Consider the following 12,766-nt stretch of genomic DNA (forward strand, 5'->3'; position numbering starts at 1 on the left):
GTTGAGCCTGAAGGGACAACAAGACGGACCTCGTGCCTCCCTGTTTGTTGATGTAGTGCATGCACGTTGTGTTGTCCGTACGGATCAACACCGTGCTTCCTTGAATAATGGTTTGGAAAGCTTTCAGAGCCAGAAAAATGGCCAGTAACTCTAAAAGGTTGATGTGTCTTGTCTTTTGTTGAACGGTCCACTTGCCCTTCACAGTCAGTCCTGGTAAGTGGGCGCCCCAACCCTCGAGAGATGCATCAGTCGTTAGGGTGAAATGTGGAGTGTCCGCCACAAACGTCCTGAGGAGATATTTTCTTTGTGAGTCCACCATAAAAGAGCTCTTTTTAGTCGATGGGTGACTCTGACTAAGTCGTTGAAAGTTCCCGAGACTTGAGTCCATTGTTTGTCCAATTCCTCCTGGACAGGTCTCATTTTCAGGCGGCAGTGAGGGACTAGAGGAATGCACGAGGACAACATCCCTAGGAAAGATTTCAACTGTCGGACAGAAACTGACTCTTTTAGATGGATAGAAACCGCTAGATTGCGAAGACGCGGACGTCTTTCGTGTGACACAAAAGCTTTCCCTTGCCTGGTATCTAGAATGGCTCCCAAGAACAGTCTGTTTTGAGCTGGGAGAAACTGGATTTTTCCATGTTTAATGTGAGGCCCAGAGATTGGAAGAGGGACCTGCATAAAAGAGTTTGTTTGGATGCCAGTTCGAACAACTTTGCCTTCAGTATGCAGTCGTCTAAGTATGGAACAATTTGCACTCCTTGTAGACAAAGGCAAGCTGCCACCGGTGCAAGGACTTTTGTTAACACTCGGGGAGCGGAAAGACGGCCGAATGGTAGAACCTTGAATTGGAAGTCCTTTCCGTCCACTCTGAATCTGAGAAATTTTCTGTGTCTCAGCAGTATGGGAAGATGAAAATAAGCATCTTGAAGATCTAAAGTTGTCATATACTCTCCTTGGGATGGAAAAGGAAGTACTTCTTGAAGGGACAACATGCGAAAAGTTTGTGTTTTGATGTATTTGTTCAGAGCACGTAGATCCAAAATGGGGCGCCATTCTCTCGACTTCTGTATGAGGAAGAACTTTGAATAAAACCCCCTGCTCTTCTGTAGTTTTAGCACCACTTTGATTGCACCTTTTCTTAATAAAATTTTCAGCTGATTCAAAAGTTCTTTTAGGTGAGCAGGAGGGGGACCTCTTGGTGGAGTATTGGGAGGAATCTTTACGAATTCCAATGCGTGTCCCCTGCGCACAATATCCAGAACCCATTGATCGGTAGTAATTTGTGACCATTTGGAGTAGAAGTAGGAAATTCGACCTCCAAGTTTTGAAAAAGCAGGAGGATTTTGCGACGGTGTATGGGGAGAGTCATTGTTTTTTGGGAGGAATCCTTTCCTCTATAAGAGGATTTTCCCCTGTATTGCCTGTAGGTGGAAGAATGCTGTTGCCTGTATGACTGCTGATTCTGGGAGGAGTAGCGGTTTTGACTGTCTGTACTGATTCAAATTTCCTCGAAAGGAAGAAGAGGAGCCACGACCTCTTGCGCCATCGAAAGGGCAGTGTCAGTGTCCTTTTTAGGTCTCGCCTGAGCCAGCGCTTTAGCGCTGCTCTCGCGAGAGCTTTTGGAAACAGGGGGATTTGGAAGTGCAAACTAGTGCTTGCAGGCCTCCAAATACAGTGCATGTGCGCCGGGCGCGCGCACCATTTGGCAGCCTGGAGATCATTTTGCGGCCGTTTTGATGTTCTCAGTGAGCCGCGCGGCCATTGAGAACATCAAAGCGGCCGCAAAATGATCACAATTTGCCAGCCTGAATGTCTCCACCTCCCCCCCCCCCCCTTCCCCCTCTGTCTCTTCAGGAGCTGGAAAGGTCGGGCTTAAAGCTGCTCTGTTGTAAATAAAGGCATTTCACGCACTTTTCATTTACTGTTCCTAGATGGGTATCTGCCATCTTGGAACGGTATTTTACAAAGCAAGAAAATAGCTGCCACAGCAGAATGACATAAACATGCACATGCATGTTCGTTTACATCAGTGTGCTTTTTTTTTATTTTTGCCTATGCAAAAGGCAAGACCTATTGACCTTGCCAAGGCTTCCCTTTTCTGCTTTCATTTTGTCCTGGAAGCTTTAGCTGTAATGTTGTACTTTTATTTGCAGCCCCAGTCCTCAGGTTGTTTGTTCTTTGAAGAGTGTTGAATGTAGGGTTGCCACCAATCCCAGCGGGAAATAAACAGCCAGCTGTTAACCTTTTAAAAAGTCTGGGCATGATTCTTAAGTAGAACTTTATGCTCATAGCCACACGGAGGCCCAGTGTGACGTAACGCTACCAACATATCCATGTATCTCTTTTCACCTTCCCCAATTACTCAGCTTACGTATGCGCAACGACCTTGGTTGGATCCAGCAAGTCAATTGATCACATTCTCGTGCACAAATGAAAGCAGAAATCAGATATCAAAAGCAGGACCTCTGCATTCTTAAACGGTGCGTTTCGTCATTACCCGTTTGAAACGTGACTCTGCATAACGGGCGATCAGTACAATGCATTCTCCTTGAGTTCTGCCGCCCAAAGGTGCCAAAAGCCTTATTTGTCTTCAATGGCTTTGCCCTTCTGAAAAACAGAAATCGATAGCACTCGGGATCCCAGGCGCAACTGGGAGAACAAGCATTTGCAATGCATTAGGTCTCGCATTTACGCGAGTTTGAGCTATTGACATTGCAAATAACAATGCCTATTGGCATTGTCATTTACAATGCCAATAGCTTTAACTCGTGTAACTGCGAGACCTATTGCATTGCAAATGCTTGTTAATTGTTTGAAGGGCATCGTCTATATGCAATGATTCACCGTCGTAAGGCATGTCTGGTATTTTTGTCTGTACCTCCTGACGGAAAGACGTGGCCCGTAACCAGCCCTGACACTTGAGGACTGCTGCACCAGCCAAAAGACGGATGCCAGTAGAGGATACATCAATAGCGCAATCGATTATTTCCGAGGAAATTCTTTCTCCCTCTTGGAGAATTTTTAATGCCTCTGGCCTAGATACTTCAGGGATAAGGTCTGTAAGAGATGAAATGTCTGACCACATTTGGCGGTCATAACGGCCCAGGATCGCTAAAGAATTGGCCGCACGTACTGTAGCTGCAGCCATAGTGGAAAATGTCTTTCCTATACCATCCAGGCGTCGACCTTCTCGATCTGGCGGTGCAAACAAAGGAGACGATGGGTTTCTGGATCGACGCTGAGCTGCCCGAGTAATGATAGAATCGAGCTTTGTTTGCGAAATTAGACAAGCAGGAGAATTTGGAGCGGCCTTATATTTTTTATCTATCCTAGGAAGGATAGCTGGAATGGAGTTAGGAGTTTGCATTAGCTTGAGGCCTTCTTGCCAGATAAAATCGATAATTGGAATACAACGGACTTGTTTTTGAGGTTGATCCTTAAAATCATATAGGAAACAATATTCCTCTCTGGTGGTCATAGGACAGTGGAATCTTTTAGCTGCTCTTTCCATGAGCAAATGAAAACCACCAATGTCGACCGGTGGAGAATCCAAAGGAGCTGGATCAGTAGGAGATGGTGTTTGTATTTGATAGTTGTCCCATTCAGAAAGAAGGGATCCGTCATCCAGCTCACCTTCTTCTTTGTCACCGTCATCATCCTGCTCGTCGACAACGTCCTCCTCTATGATTTGAGGATCTGCAAGAAGTTGAACTCTTGTTGCTGACGTAGGTGTGACCACAGTTTCCTTATTTGAAAAAGGCTGAGGAGGTATCTGCAGCGTTGGAGAAGTCTGCACAGAACGTGGAAAATGGCGGTTGTAATCATCCAACATATATTGGAGGTTGGAAATAAGACTTAAAGGCAGTTGTGCCATAGGAAGTTCTTGAGCCGGGTGTGTGTCACAAGTAGAGAAATCGCCCTCTTGTAAGTCGTCATCATCAGATTCCTGACACTTTATTAGAAGTTCAGAGGGACTGCGAGCAGCCCGAAATCTGTCATCCTCGGATTCCTCATCGTCAGATGTAAATAGCACCTCTGGAGGCTGAGAAGGAGCTTTAATTGGCATTAGGGTATCCAAAGAGGAATGTCGTCGTTGAAGCAAAGTGCTTGAAGCCCTTAGTGGTATCAGATCTTTAGATGGAGTCGTAGCCGTTGTTGCCGACGAGGCCACCGTCGACCACGAAGCCATCGTCGACGACGTATGCTTTTTTATATGTTTGCTTGCCGTCGTCGATGAAGTTAAAGGCACTGTAGACGAAATGGGTCTCACCTTAACAGATACCAACGTCGACGGTGAAGATGCCGACGACAGGATCATAGCCGGCTTTATAGACATAGAAGTCGAAGTCGTCAAAGTAGATGCAACAACGGCAGCTCTCGTCGACGGAGGAAGCATTGAGGAGCTAGTCGACGAGAGAGGCAGTTTTTGAGGTAATAACTCAGCAGATGGAGTCGGACGCCTGAGAATCAGATCTCGGGGGCGTAAAGGATTCAGATAGGCTCCAGGGGGGGGGGGAAATCACCTCTTTTGAAGTTGAAGGTTGGGTAGTGGGCTTATCAACATGATGTTTCTTCACCACTTTAGGTCTTGGAGAAACCTTCTGAGAGTCACTTGTTCTCTTCAAGGATGGAGCAGTTTTGATTCAAGACACACTCCACATCTGAAAGAGGACTTTCTTAAGTCTTCAACTTTTGTAGCCACAGAAGCAGACGCCCTTCTCTGTCTTTTAAAGTTTTCTGAGAGAAGGTCCTACACATTTTACAATCTTTTACCTGATGTTCAGGATATAAGCAATAAATACATTTTTTGTGAGGGTCTTCAGAATGAAGCCTCAGTTTACCACAACTTCCACAAGGTCTGAAGAGGGATTTCTTGGATGTAGACATCATAGAGGTAATCTTCTGAGGAGATACGAAGAAAAAACTGAGCAAGCTCAGGGAGACTCCGTTCACTCGACGTGAGGTAGAAAATCTGAGGGCCTGAGCCTCTGGGGAGAAGGTTCTAGAGGGTGCGGACGCCTGATTGGCTGGATTCTGGACTAAAACATAATGACAGTAATATGTTATAGATGTGACAAGTTGTCTTTCCATAAAGACTCTGTGGTTTTACTTTCTTTTATGCCTATTAGGCTTATGTTATTACTACATTGCTATGTTATGTAACATGGGACTCCCACTTCGACGACGGGGAATATTCAAGCATGTGAATCTATGAAAGACACCCCAATACTGGAGAAACTGGGACTCTGGAAGCATTGCAGGAGCTGGTCAATGGAGAGTGGAGTTGCACAACAATGGCAGAACCAAAGTGGACTCGGCCGAATTGGGACCATGGGCTACAGTGATGGTTTCCCCAACAAAACATTTAATGAGAGATTTCTGAGCTTAAATGATTACGTTTAAAATTATATACTATGTCTGGCGCCTCCTTCACTTCAAGGGCGGTCTGTATAACGGCTCAGGATGCAGTGATGTCATCATTGCTCCTCCATATTTTCCTGACTGTGCCTGAGTCAACATGGCTGAGCCCTCTATATATGTGAGTTCATGCAAGCAAAAACATGTGGTAAAGATCACTTACACAATCCGTATGCAAATTACATACTTTAATTTCTGCATTTCATGTCTTTTGGACTTGACCTGCAGCTCCTATAAAGTTCTAAAACTTCTAGTTCAGGAATAACAAGACGTATGTGGCACTTTGAAAAACTCCCATCATAAACACATGGTCTGGGGGAAAACAGCAAACTGTGAACTGGTACAAAAATACAAGGAAACGATTTAAAAACCTGTATTTGCTATTGGAGAATTAACTCAGGAGTGGTTGTTCCAAGTCGAAGGTATGGACCAGAGTTAAAAATGTTGCTGGCACGTGCAGTTTTAGTTTAAAGATTTTTAAAAAAAGATTTTGGATCAACACTGAACCAAGTGCATGATGTATAGAGACTACTTCAAGGGAGATCACAACTCAAAGTGGCAGAGAGCTACCTTTTATTTCAGTGATAACCAGGACGTTTGATGTGTTATTGGTAATAAAAAACATGAAATACTTTCATTGCTAAGTATGCCGAGTAGGGAGTGTTTTTTCTCTCCTTGACATGCACACTGCATAACTGTTGAAATACAAATAACAGGGCAAATAAATGCTTCCCGTTCAGCTAAAGCACCAGGCTTTGTGTTGAAAAGCAGGTAGTTTTCAATGTAAGTTCCCTTCAACAATTAGTTTCGAAATCACATTAAAACACAACAGTCACTGTACAGCCATCACAAAGCAGTCCCACACACCTTTTCACTACCCTGATTATTCGCAGTGCCATGGAACTCTCCAAAAATATTTAAAGCATCCAATATGTCAACATCCGCTCTAAGTCACCCACCCACTTTTTGTTCACGTATATAAGGATCCTGCGGTATAAATATTTCAATCAAAGTTGATGGCAACTGCAGCTGCTATGGTTCTCCCAGAAAAAACTCTTACTGCTTACAGAGATGTACCAATGCCAATACATGGCTGAGAGGAAGTGGAATCCCAGGCGTCACTTTAGAAACTTCACATCACATTAAGCAATCATGAAGAAAATGTGAGAGGTCAAATTGATGGCGGAGTGAAGCTATCTTCTGAGCAACATCCATCCATCATGCAACGAAATAACTTAAATAAAAGGTTTCGAGAAGTACGAGGTGTGGAGACGATTTCTAAGTTTTCATTTTTAAATGAGATTGTGATTGTACTTGCAGTTGGACAAACTGGTGGTCATTACGAGACCGAGAAGCTGCTTTTACAAAGTGCGAATGGCGTCTATCCTCAGGCAATGGACAATATTGGAAATCGTATGACATTTACAAAAAGAAGACATTTATTTTGGAAAGTCTATTGAACAAGAAAGACTATGTTTCCTTTACAGACAGTCATAATGAATACATGTCAAGCTAGTCAGACTGATGACAACAAATTACACGAATAAGGCCTTCTTTTAATAGAATGACATTGGAAAAGCTACAAGGGCCAAAAACTACCTCTCTTGGCACATGTGGAATGGAATACTGGCATACCAGGCTCTTCTCACAATGAAAGATCAGGCTCGTCAGATGTATGACTATACAATATATATCGCAGGGCACATCAGTGTTAATACATTTGTGATGACTCTGTTTCTCAGTAGACTTTTCTCTGTTGCTTCTGTGGTGGGCCATCTTAGTCCATCAATATGCTCAGTCGGGGATCTTCTACTGTCCAAGCTGTCTAAGTTTCCTCATACAATAATTTTCCTCCAGATTTCTATGGTAACTCTATAGCACCATCCTGCTGTTCGAAAAATAAAACTTCTTCTAAAAAACAACAGATTAAAAAGCCATGATCGTCCTTCTCTACAAATAAGTCAGTTGTTGAAAAAAGGCATTTTTTTGAGTCTTTAATAAATCCAGTTAGAAAGATCAATTATATCAGACAATATATACAGACATAGAACATGTGTTTTTCTTACATAGCAATAGTGCAAAACATTATCACATGTGATTTTAGAGAGTAAACGTTCAAGTGGCACCAAGTGTGGCATTTTCTGTCTGAAGACGGAAGATGGTTGCAGATTGCCATTTCGCCCTAAGTCTCAGTTTGTATGAAAGAAATGGAGTTCAGGTTCTCTCTCCTGTGCCTAGAGAACCTGGACAAAGTTCCTGGGGAACATTCCAGATCTTCCTTGCAATTCTCCACTCATCCAGTCGTCATCTATATATTTGAGAACTGTGATCATGCTTCCCGCCTGCAAAAGAAAAGAATTCAGATTATGACAAACCCTTAACATGCTTACTAAAACTGCAGGAATTACCTCTTGCGGACACAAATGAGTTTTGTACTAGAGGACAGCAAGGTTAGAGGCTCTTCAGTCTGCCATTTCTTGGAGTAGAAACCTGAACAGTCTGTGGGTCATTCTTTTTTTTTTAATAATTCTTTATTAGAACGTTTTCCACACATATAACTTTATATACTTGTACAGCGCATGAAGTCACTTAAAGCTACAGCAAAGTACAAGGGGAAAATGCTGTTTTCAGTCCTTAATGTGTCAGGTATATAAATCAGAAATACCAGAAACAGGAAAACTTCAAGATCAGCGTCTTAATTTATTTGAACCACATTTTGTGCACTATACTTAGTCTTCCTCTGGGTGTGGGGGTTGGTCGCGCACGAGTAAATGTCTAGCATAGAGAATTAGCAGAATGGTAAAATAAAGTTCTCAAAACTTTCCGAATGCTACAGTTTTTGTTATGCACAATTCAGGAATATTTACATAAATCAAGTGCAATAGCTACAGCTAGTTAAAGGTTTTTGGCAGATAGTCTCTTGATCCCAGCTTAGGAAAGAAACCCAGATTTGATCAGTTTTGCTTGTTCTGAATGCTGTGGATGATTTTTTCTCAAGGGGCCAAGAAGAAAATGTAAGTGTCATTCCACGTGGATTGCAAAGCTGGGTGAACGCCAACGCTGGAGTACGCATACATTCCTCCCCGCCAGAGCCATGGACGATTCCTTTTGTGTATTGGTAATGGTATTTACATTGACTGGTCAGTATTACTAATGTTCAAGTAGTTATAATTCATGTATTGTTCCTAAAGATTACCTCTTTGGGATACAACAAAATGCTATTTACTTTTGATCCATGTGATTATACAGGTGACTTGTACAGTGAGGCCCACAGGCACTATACCTTGACTTGTCAGCCATGTTTTTTATACCGAATACTGTGTTGCCACATCTGGTCAACGTGGCATACTCATTAACCTATCCCCACTCCCTTACCAACTTATCAGAGCTGAAGGGAAACCAACAATTCGAGGTAAAGCACATACATAAGATACACCATTATGAAAATTCATGTTGAATGCTATGCTTCACTGAAAATCAGAGAAAGGACATTTTGCCACACGTTGTTGTTTGCAAAAGGCTTCTGGAAAAGTTAATGGTATACACTCAGAACCTATTGAGGTGACAGTAGATTGTATCTGGTCTGTGTCTACTGATGGAGAGAAGAAAACAAGCATTTGTAATGCAATCGGTCTCGCCTTTGGGACCTTATATGTATATAGCTATGCAGCACATTAGCCTGGGTGCTGAAACATCTATTGTCCTTCAACATGGTGGGAAAGTAAGCACCAAACTGCATGACACGCCAGGTATGGGAACCCCTGGAGAGAAATATTGCCTTTCAGCGGGAAATGGTATAGCCCAAAGCTCTGATTTTAATATAAAATCAGGACCTTCGGTGGTCATACCACTGAAAATAGAAGATTTGAAAAAAATATTATTGTCCATGGGTGCTCATGGAATACAATTTCTACGGACTGGAATCTAGAGAATGCTAATGTGATTCTGTCATTTTACTGACCTCTGGTCGTTTTCTATCAAGAAAGTTAAATAGAGGCAGTTTCCAGAAAAATTAAAAAAAGAAAGTCCCTCAGCAGAAAGCAATTCTGGCATTTTAATGTCCTCTACTCGTCGTTTTCTATCAAGACAGTTAATTAGAGGCAGCTGAACAGAAAAAAAGTCACTAAGTGGAAGCAGACAAGTCCTAGGGCTGCTCTCCAGAGCCCACAAAGTACATACACATATTAGTATATACTAAAGTATATACAAGAGGTCTCGAATGCTCGACCTAAAAACATCAGAAAGATTTTATTTCCATTAATGGTTTGCCCATAGAAAGTCTGGTGGACTCAGGTGTGTGGCTCACTTTGATGACTAATGAAGTGTTTGACAATTAAATATGTGATAAGGTATCTCTGAAAGATCTTGATGTACTGCGTGGGGGTTATGGCAGACAACTATAGAATTGAGAGGGTTTTTTGAAGAGGAAATCAAATTTAAAAGCAGCGAAATTAGAGGCAAAGTGTATGTTCCTGTCAGAGGGGACTGTGTTTTTGTTGGCCTCATCAAAGAGGGCTAGGGATCTTATTAGATCCTAATACCTCTCTACCAGGTAGACTCAGAGAATATTACATTAATGAAGTGCTAAGCAAAAGTATACATAGTTTTGAAATACTGCAGACTGAAATTAGTTCTAAGTTCACTGAGGAGTTTCCAGAAGTGTTTGATGGGAAGTTAGGGTGTTTGAAAGGTTATGTGCATCAGATAAAACTTAAAGAAGGCTCTGTACCTGTAGCACTGAAAGTCAGATCTGTGCCCATCTCCATGAGAAATTCTGTACAGTTGGAATTGAAGAGATTGCGCAATGAAGGAATAATTGAACATGTTGAGCATTCTGAATGGGTTGCTCCTATTGCAGTTGCCCGTAAACAGTCAAATGAGATTAGACTATGTGAGTATTTAAGAGCTCTGAACAAATCTGTAGTGACTGATCATTTTCCCCTACCTAATATCACCCAAATGGTGTCCCTGCTAAATTGAGCTAGATTCTTCACCACTCCAGATCTCAGAGCAGCTCACCACCAAATCAGGCTGATTCTTAAGATCATACTACTTTCATTATTCCTTTCAGGACTTTTCTTCATGGGCAAATAAATGCCTTTTTGCCTGGTATCAGCCATAGTGATGTTTCAGAGGATCATGTTTGAGCTGTTCAAGGGTATGGAGGAAGCAAAGTGCTTCCAGGATGACATTTTGATTCATGGCGAATCTTCACAGGTGCATGATGAAAGAGGAAGACAGGTGTTGGAAACACTTAAGAGGAGTGGTTTGACGCTTAAACTAAGCAAGTGCAGGTTTGACAAGAAAGATTGAGTATTTGGGGCACAGAATCAACCATGAAGGTATCTCTCCTAAAAAAGAATTGATTTCCAACATTCTGAGCCTATGTAGTCCTGCCCAAAAAGATGAACCTTCTGGGCATGGTGGAATTCCATGCCAAATGTGTCCCGAATTTCGCCTCAAAGACGAGCAAAATGAGGCAGTTACTTACAAAAGGAAAAGAGTTTAGGTGGGATGAAGAGTGTGAAAGAGAATTTGTTATGGTCAAGGAAGGTCTTGCAAGGGCAAATAACTTAGTGTTTTCATCCTTCTTTAAGTTGTTTTATAATGACTGATGCCAGCATGATAGGTTTGGGTGCAGTGTTGCTGTGAAGTGGAAAAGAGGGAAGTCATTTTAAGACCATTATTCACATCTCTTGATCATTGCATGGCACAGAAACAAATTACTCCACAATTGAAAGAGAAGCTTTGAGTGTGTTCTGGGAAGTTACAAAGTTGAGGAATGTTTTGTGGGGTAGGGCTTTTACTGTAATGACTAACCACAAACCTTTGGTAGCGGTATTATGAAAGAAAGGTATTAATGCCATTTCTATGTGCATGACCAGATGGGTTGTAGGTCTGCAATAATATTGTTTTCACATTCGTTATATTACTGGTGCCCGTAATAGAGTGGCAGACTGTCTTTCTACACTAAGTTCTGTTGTAGAGAATGGTGAAGGTGAGGCAAAAGAACAGGTGACAATTTGTACTGTTACTGAGGGAGCTATTTTACATGAAGAGTGGCTAGATGCTGTTGTGAATGATCCAGTACTGCAGATGGTGAGCAGAGCTATATGTGAAGGATGGAGGTCAGAGATGCACAAGGATTCCTTGTTAGAAGGGTACTGGAAGGTGAGACATGAGTTGTCTTGTGAGAGTGGAGTCATTTTACATGGAATGAGATTAGTGGTACCCATGGTGCTGAGAGAAAGGGTCATGAAATTTGGGAATGAAGGGCACCAAGTTATGAGCAAAATTAAGGCAAGAGCAAGAATACATTACAGGTGGTCAGGCACTGATCTGCAGATTGAGAAGAGAATGTCTGGACTGTGTGAAGAGTGATAAGGTGTACAAGGTGAGAAGTCCCCCAGTGGAATGCAGTGACATGCCTACAAGACCTTGGGAAATGATTGCAGTGGATATTATTGGCCCTCTACATAGTAGGGAGGCCAGTAACTATCTCCTGGTCCTTGTGGATCAGGTTTGTCGTTTGGGCTAAAATTGGAGTTGTAGGTAGTATTGAGACCAAGAGAGTTACAGAATTTCTGAGTGAAGTCTTCAGTAGGGAAGGACTGCCTAATACCATTCTCACTGACAATGGCCCGCAATTTGTTACAAGGGAAAGGAAAATGCTACTTACCAGTATCCATCTGTTCTTGGCATGGTCCTTGAATACTTCATCAGTATGCTTTAGCATGCCTTTTAACATTGGCAATGTATTAGTTGATTTTTGGGATGGAGTGAAAGTTTCCATGAGGAAATCCTCCTCTAATGGGTCAGTGTGTAATTCTACCCCATGATATACAGCAGCCCTATTGATAAGCTGTGCGAATCCTATATTATCATCGGGTGGTGATGGTCTGGAAGGATATAGGTTCAGATCATTACTATTGTCTGGGTCTTTATCATAGTCGTACCATGGATCTGGGTCTTATGGTATGGTGTGATGGTCATTATCCCCATCCCATCTCCTTCTGTATTAGTATCGTCATCTGTGTCATTATCCTCCTGTAGGTCAGGGGAGAAATGAGGCAGTGGTGAGTTATATGGAGATATTAGTAAGTTTATGAGGTTTCGGGTCGGAGTCTTTCGGTGCCGAATAGGACTTTGGTGCCGGTATCGGGGCATCGGTTCCATGCTTGGATTTGGTTTTCGGTGCCAGAGATGCAGTTTCGGTACCGTGGGGACGGCTCGATCCCGAGCCGGAGGCTTTGTCTTTTGGTTTCATAAGACACCGGAGGGGCGGGGCAGGGCAGCTGAATCCTGTTTTTGGTGTTTCCCTAGGCCCGAGGGCGAAGGTAGTACC

The 12,766-nt window shown here is 42.6% G+C and overlaps 1 protein-coding gene across 1 annotated transcript in view; it reads right to left on the reverse strand.

Annotated features, from left to right (window-relative positions):
* Positions 1–6,837: 6,837 nt before the first annotated feature.
* Positions 6,838–12,766, reverse strand: part of SH3D19 (SH3 domain containing 19) — a 524,308-nt gene continuing 518,379 nt past the window's right edge. Inside the window, exon 21 of the mRNA XM_085641658.1 lies at positions 6,838–7,763. Within this exon, the coding sequence (XP_085497784.1) occupies positions 7,656–7,763 (108 nt within the window). The 3' untranslated portion in view covers positions 6,838–7,655. The remainder of the gene's footprint in view (positions 7,764–12,766) is intronic.

This window comes from Triturus cristatus, chromosome 2_2 (assembly GCF_964204655.1).
Source record: "Triturus cristatus chromosome 2_2, aTriCri1.1, whole genome shotgun sequence".
Classification (NCBI taxonomy): Eukaryota; Metazoa; Chordata; class Amphibia; order Caudata; family Salamandridae; genus Triturus; species Triturus cristatus.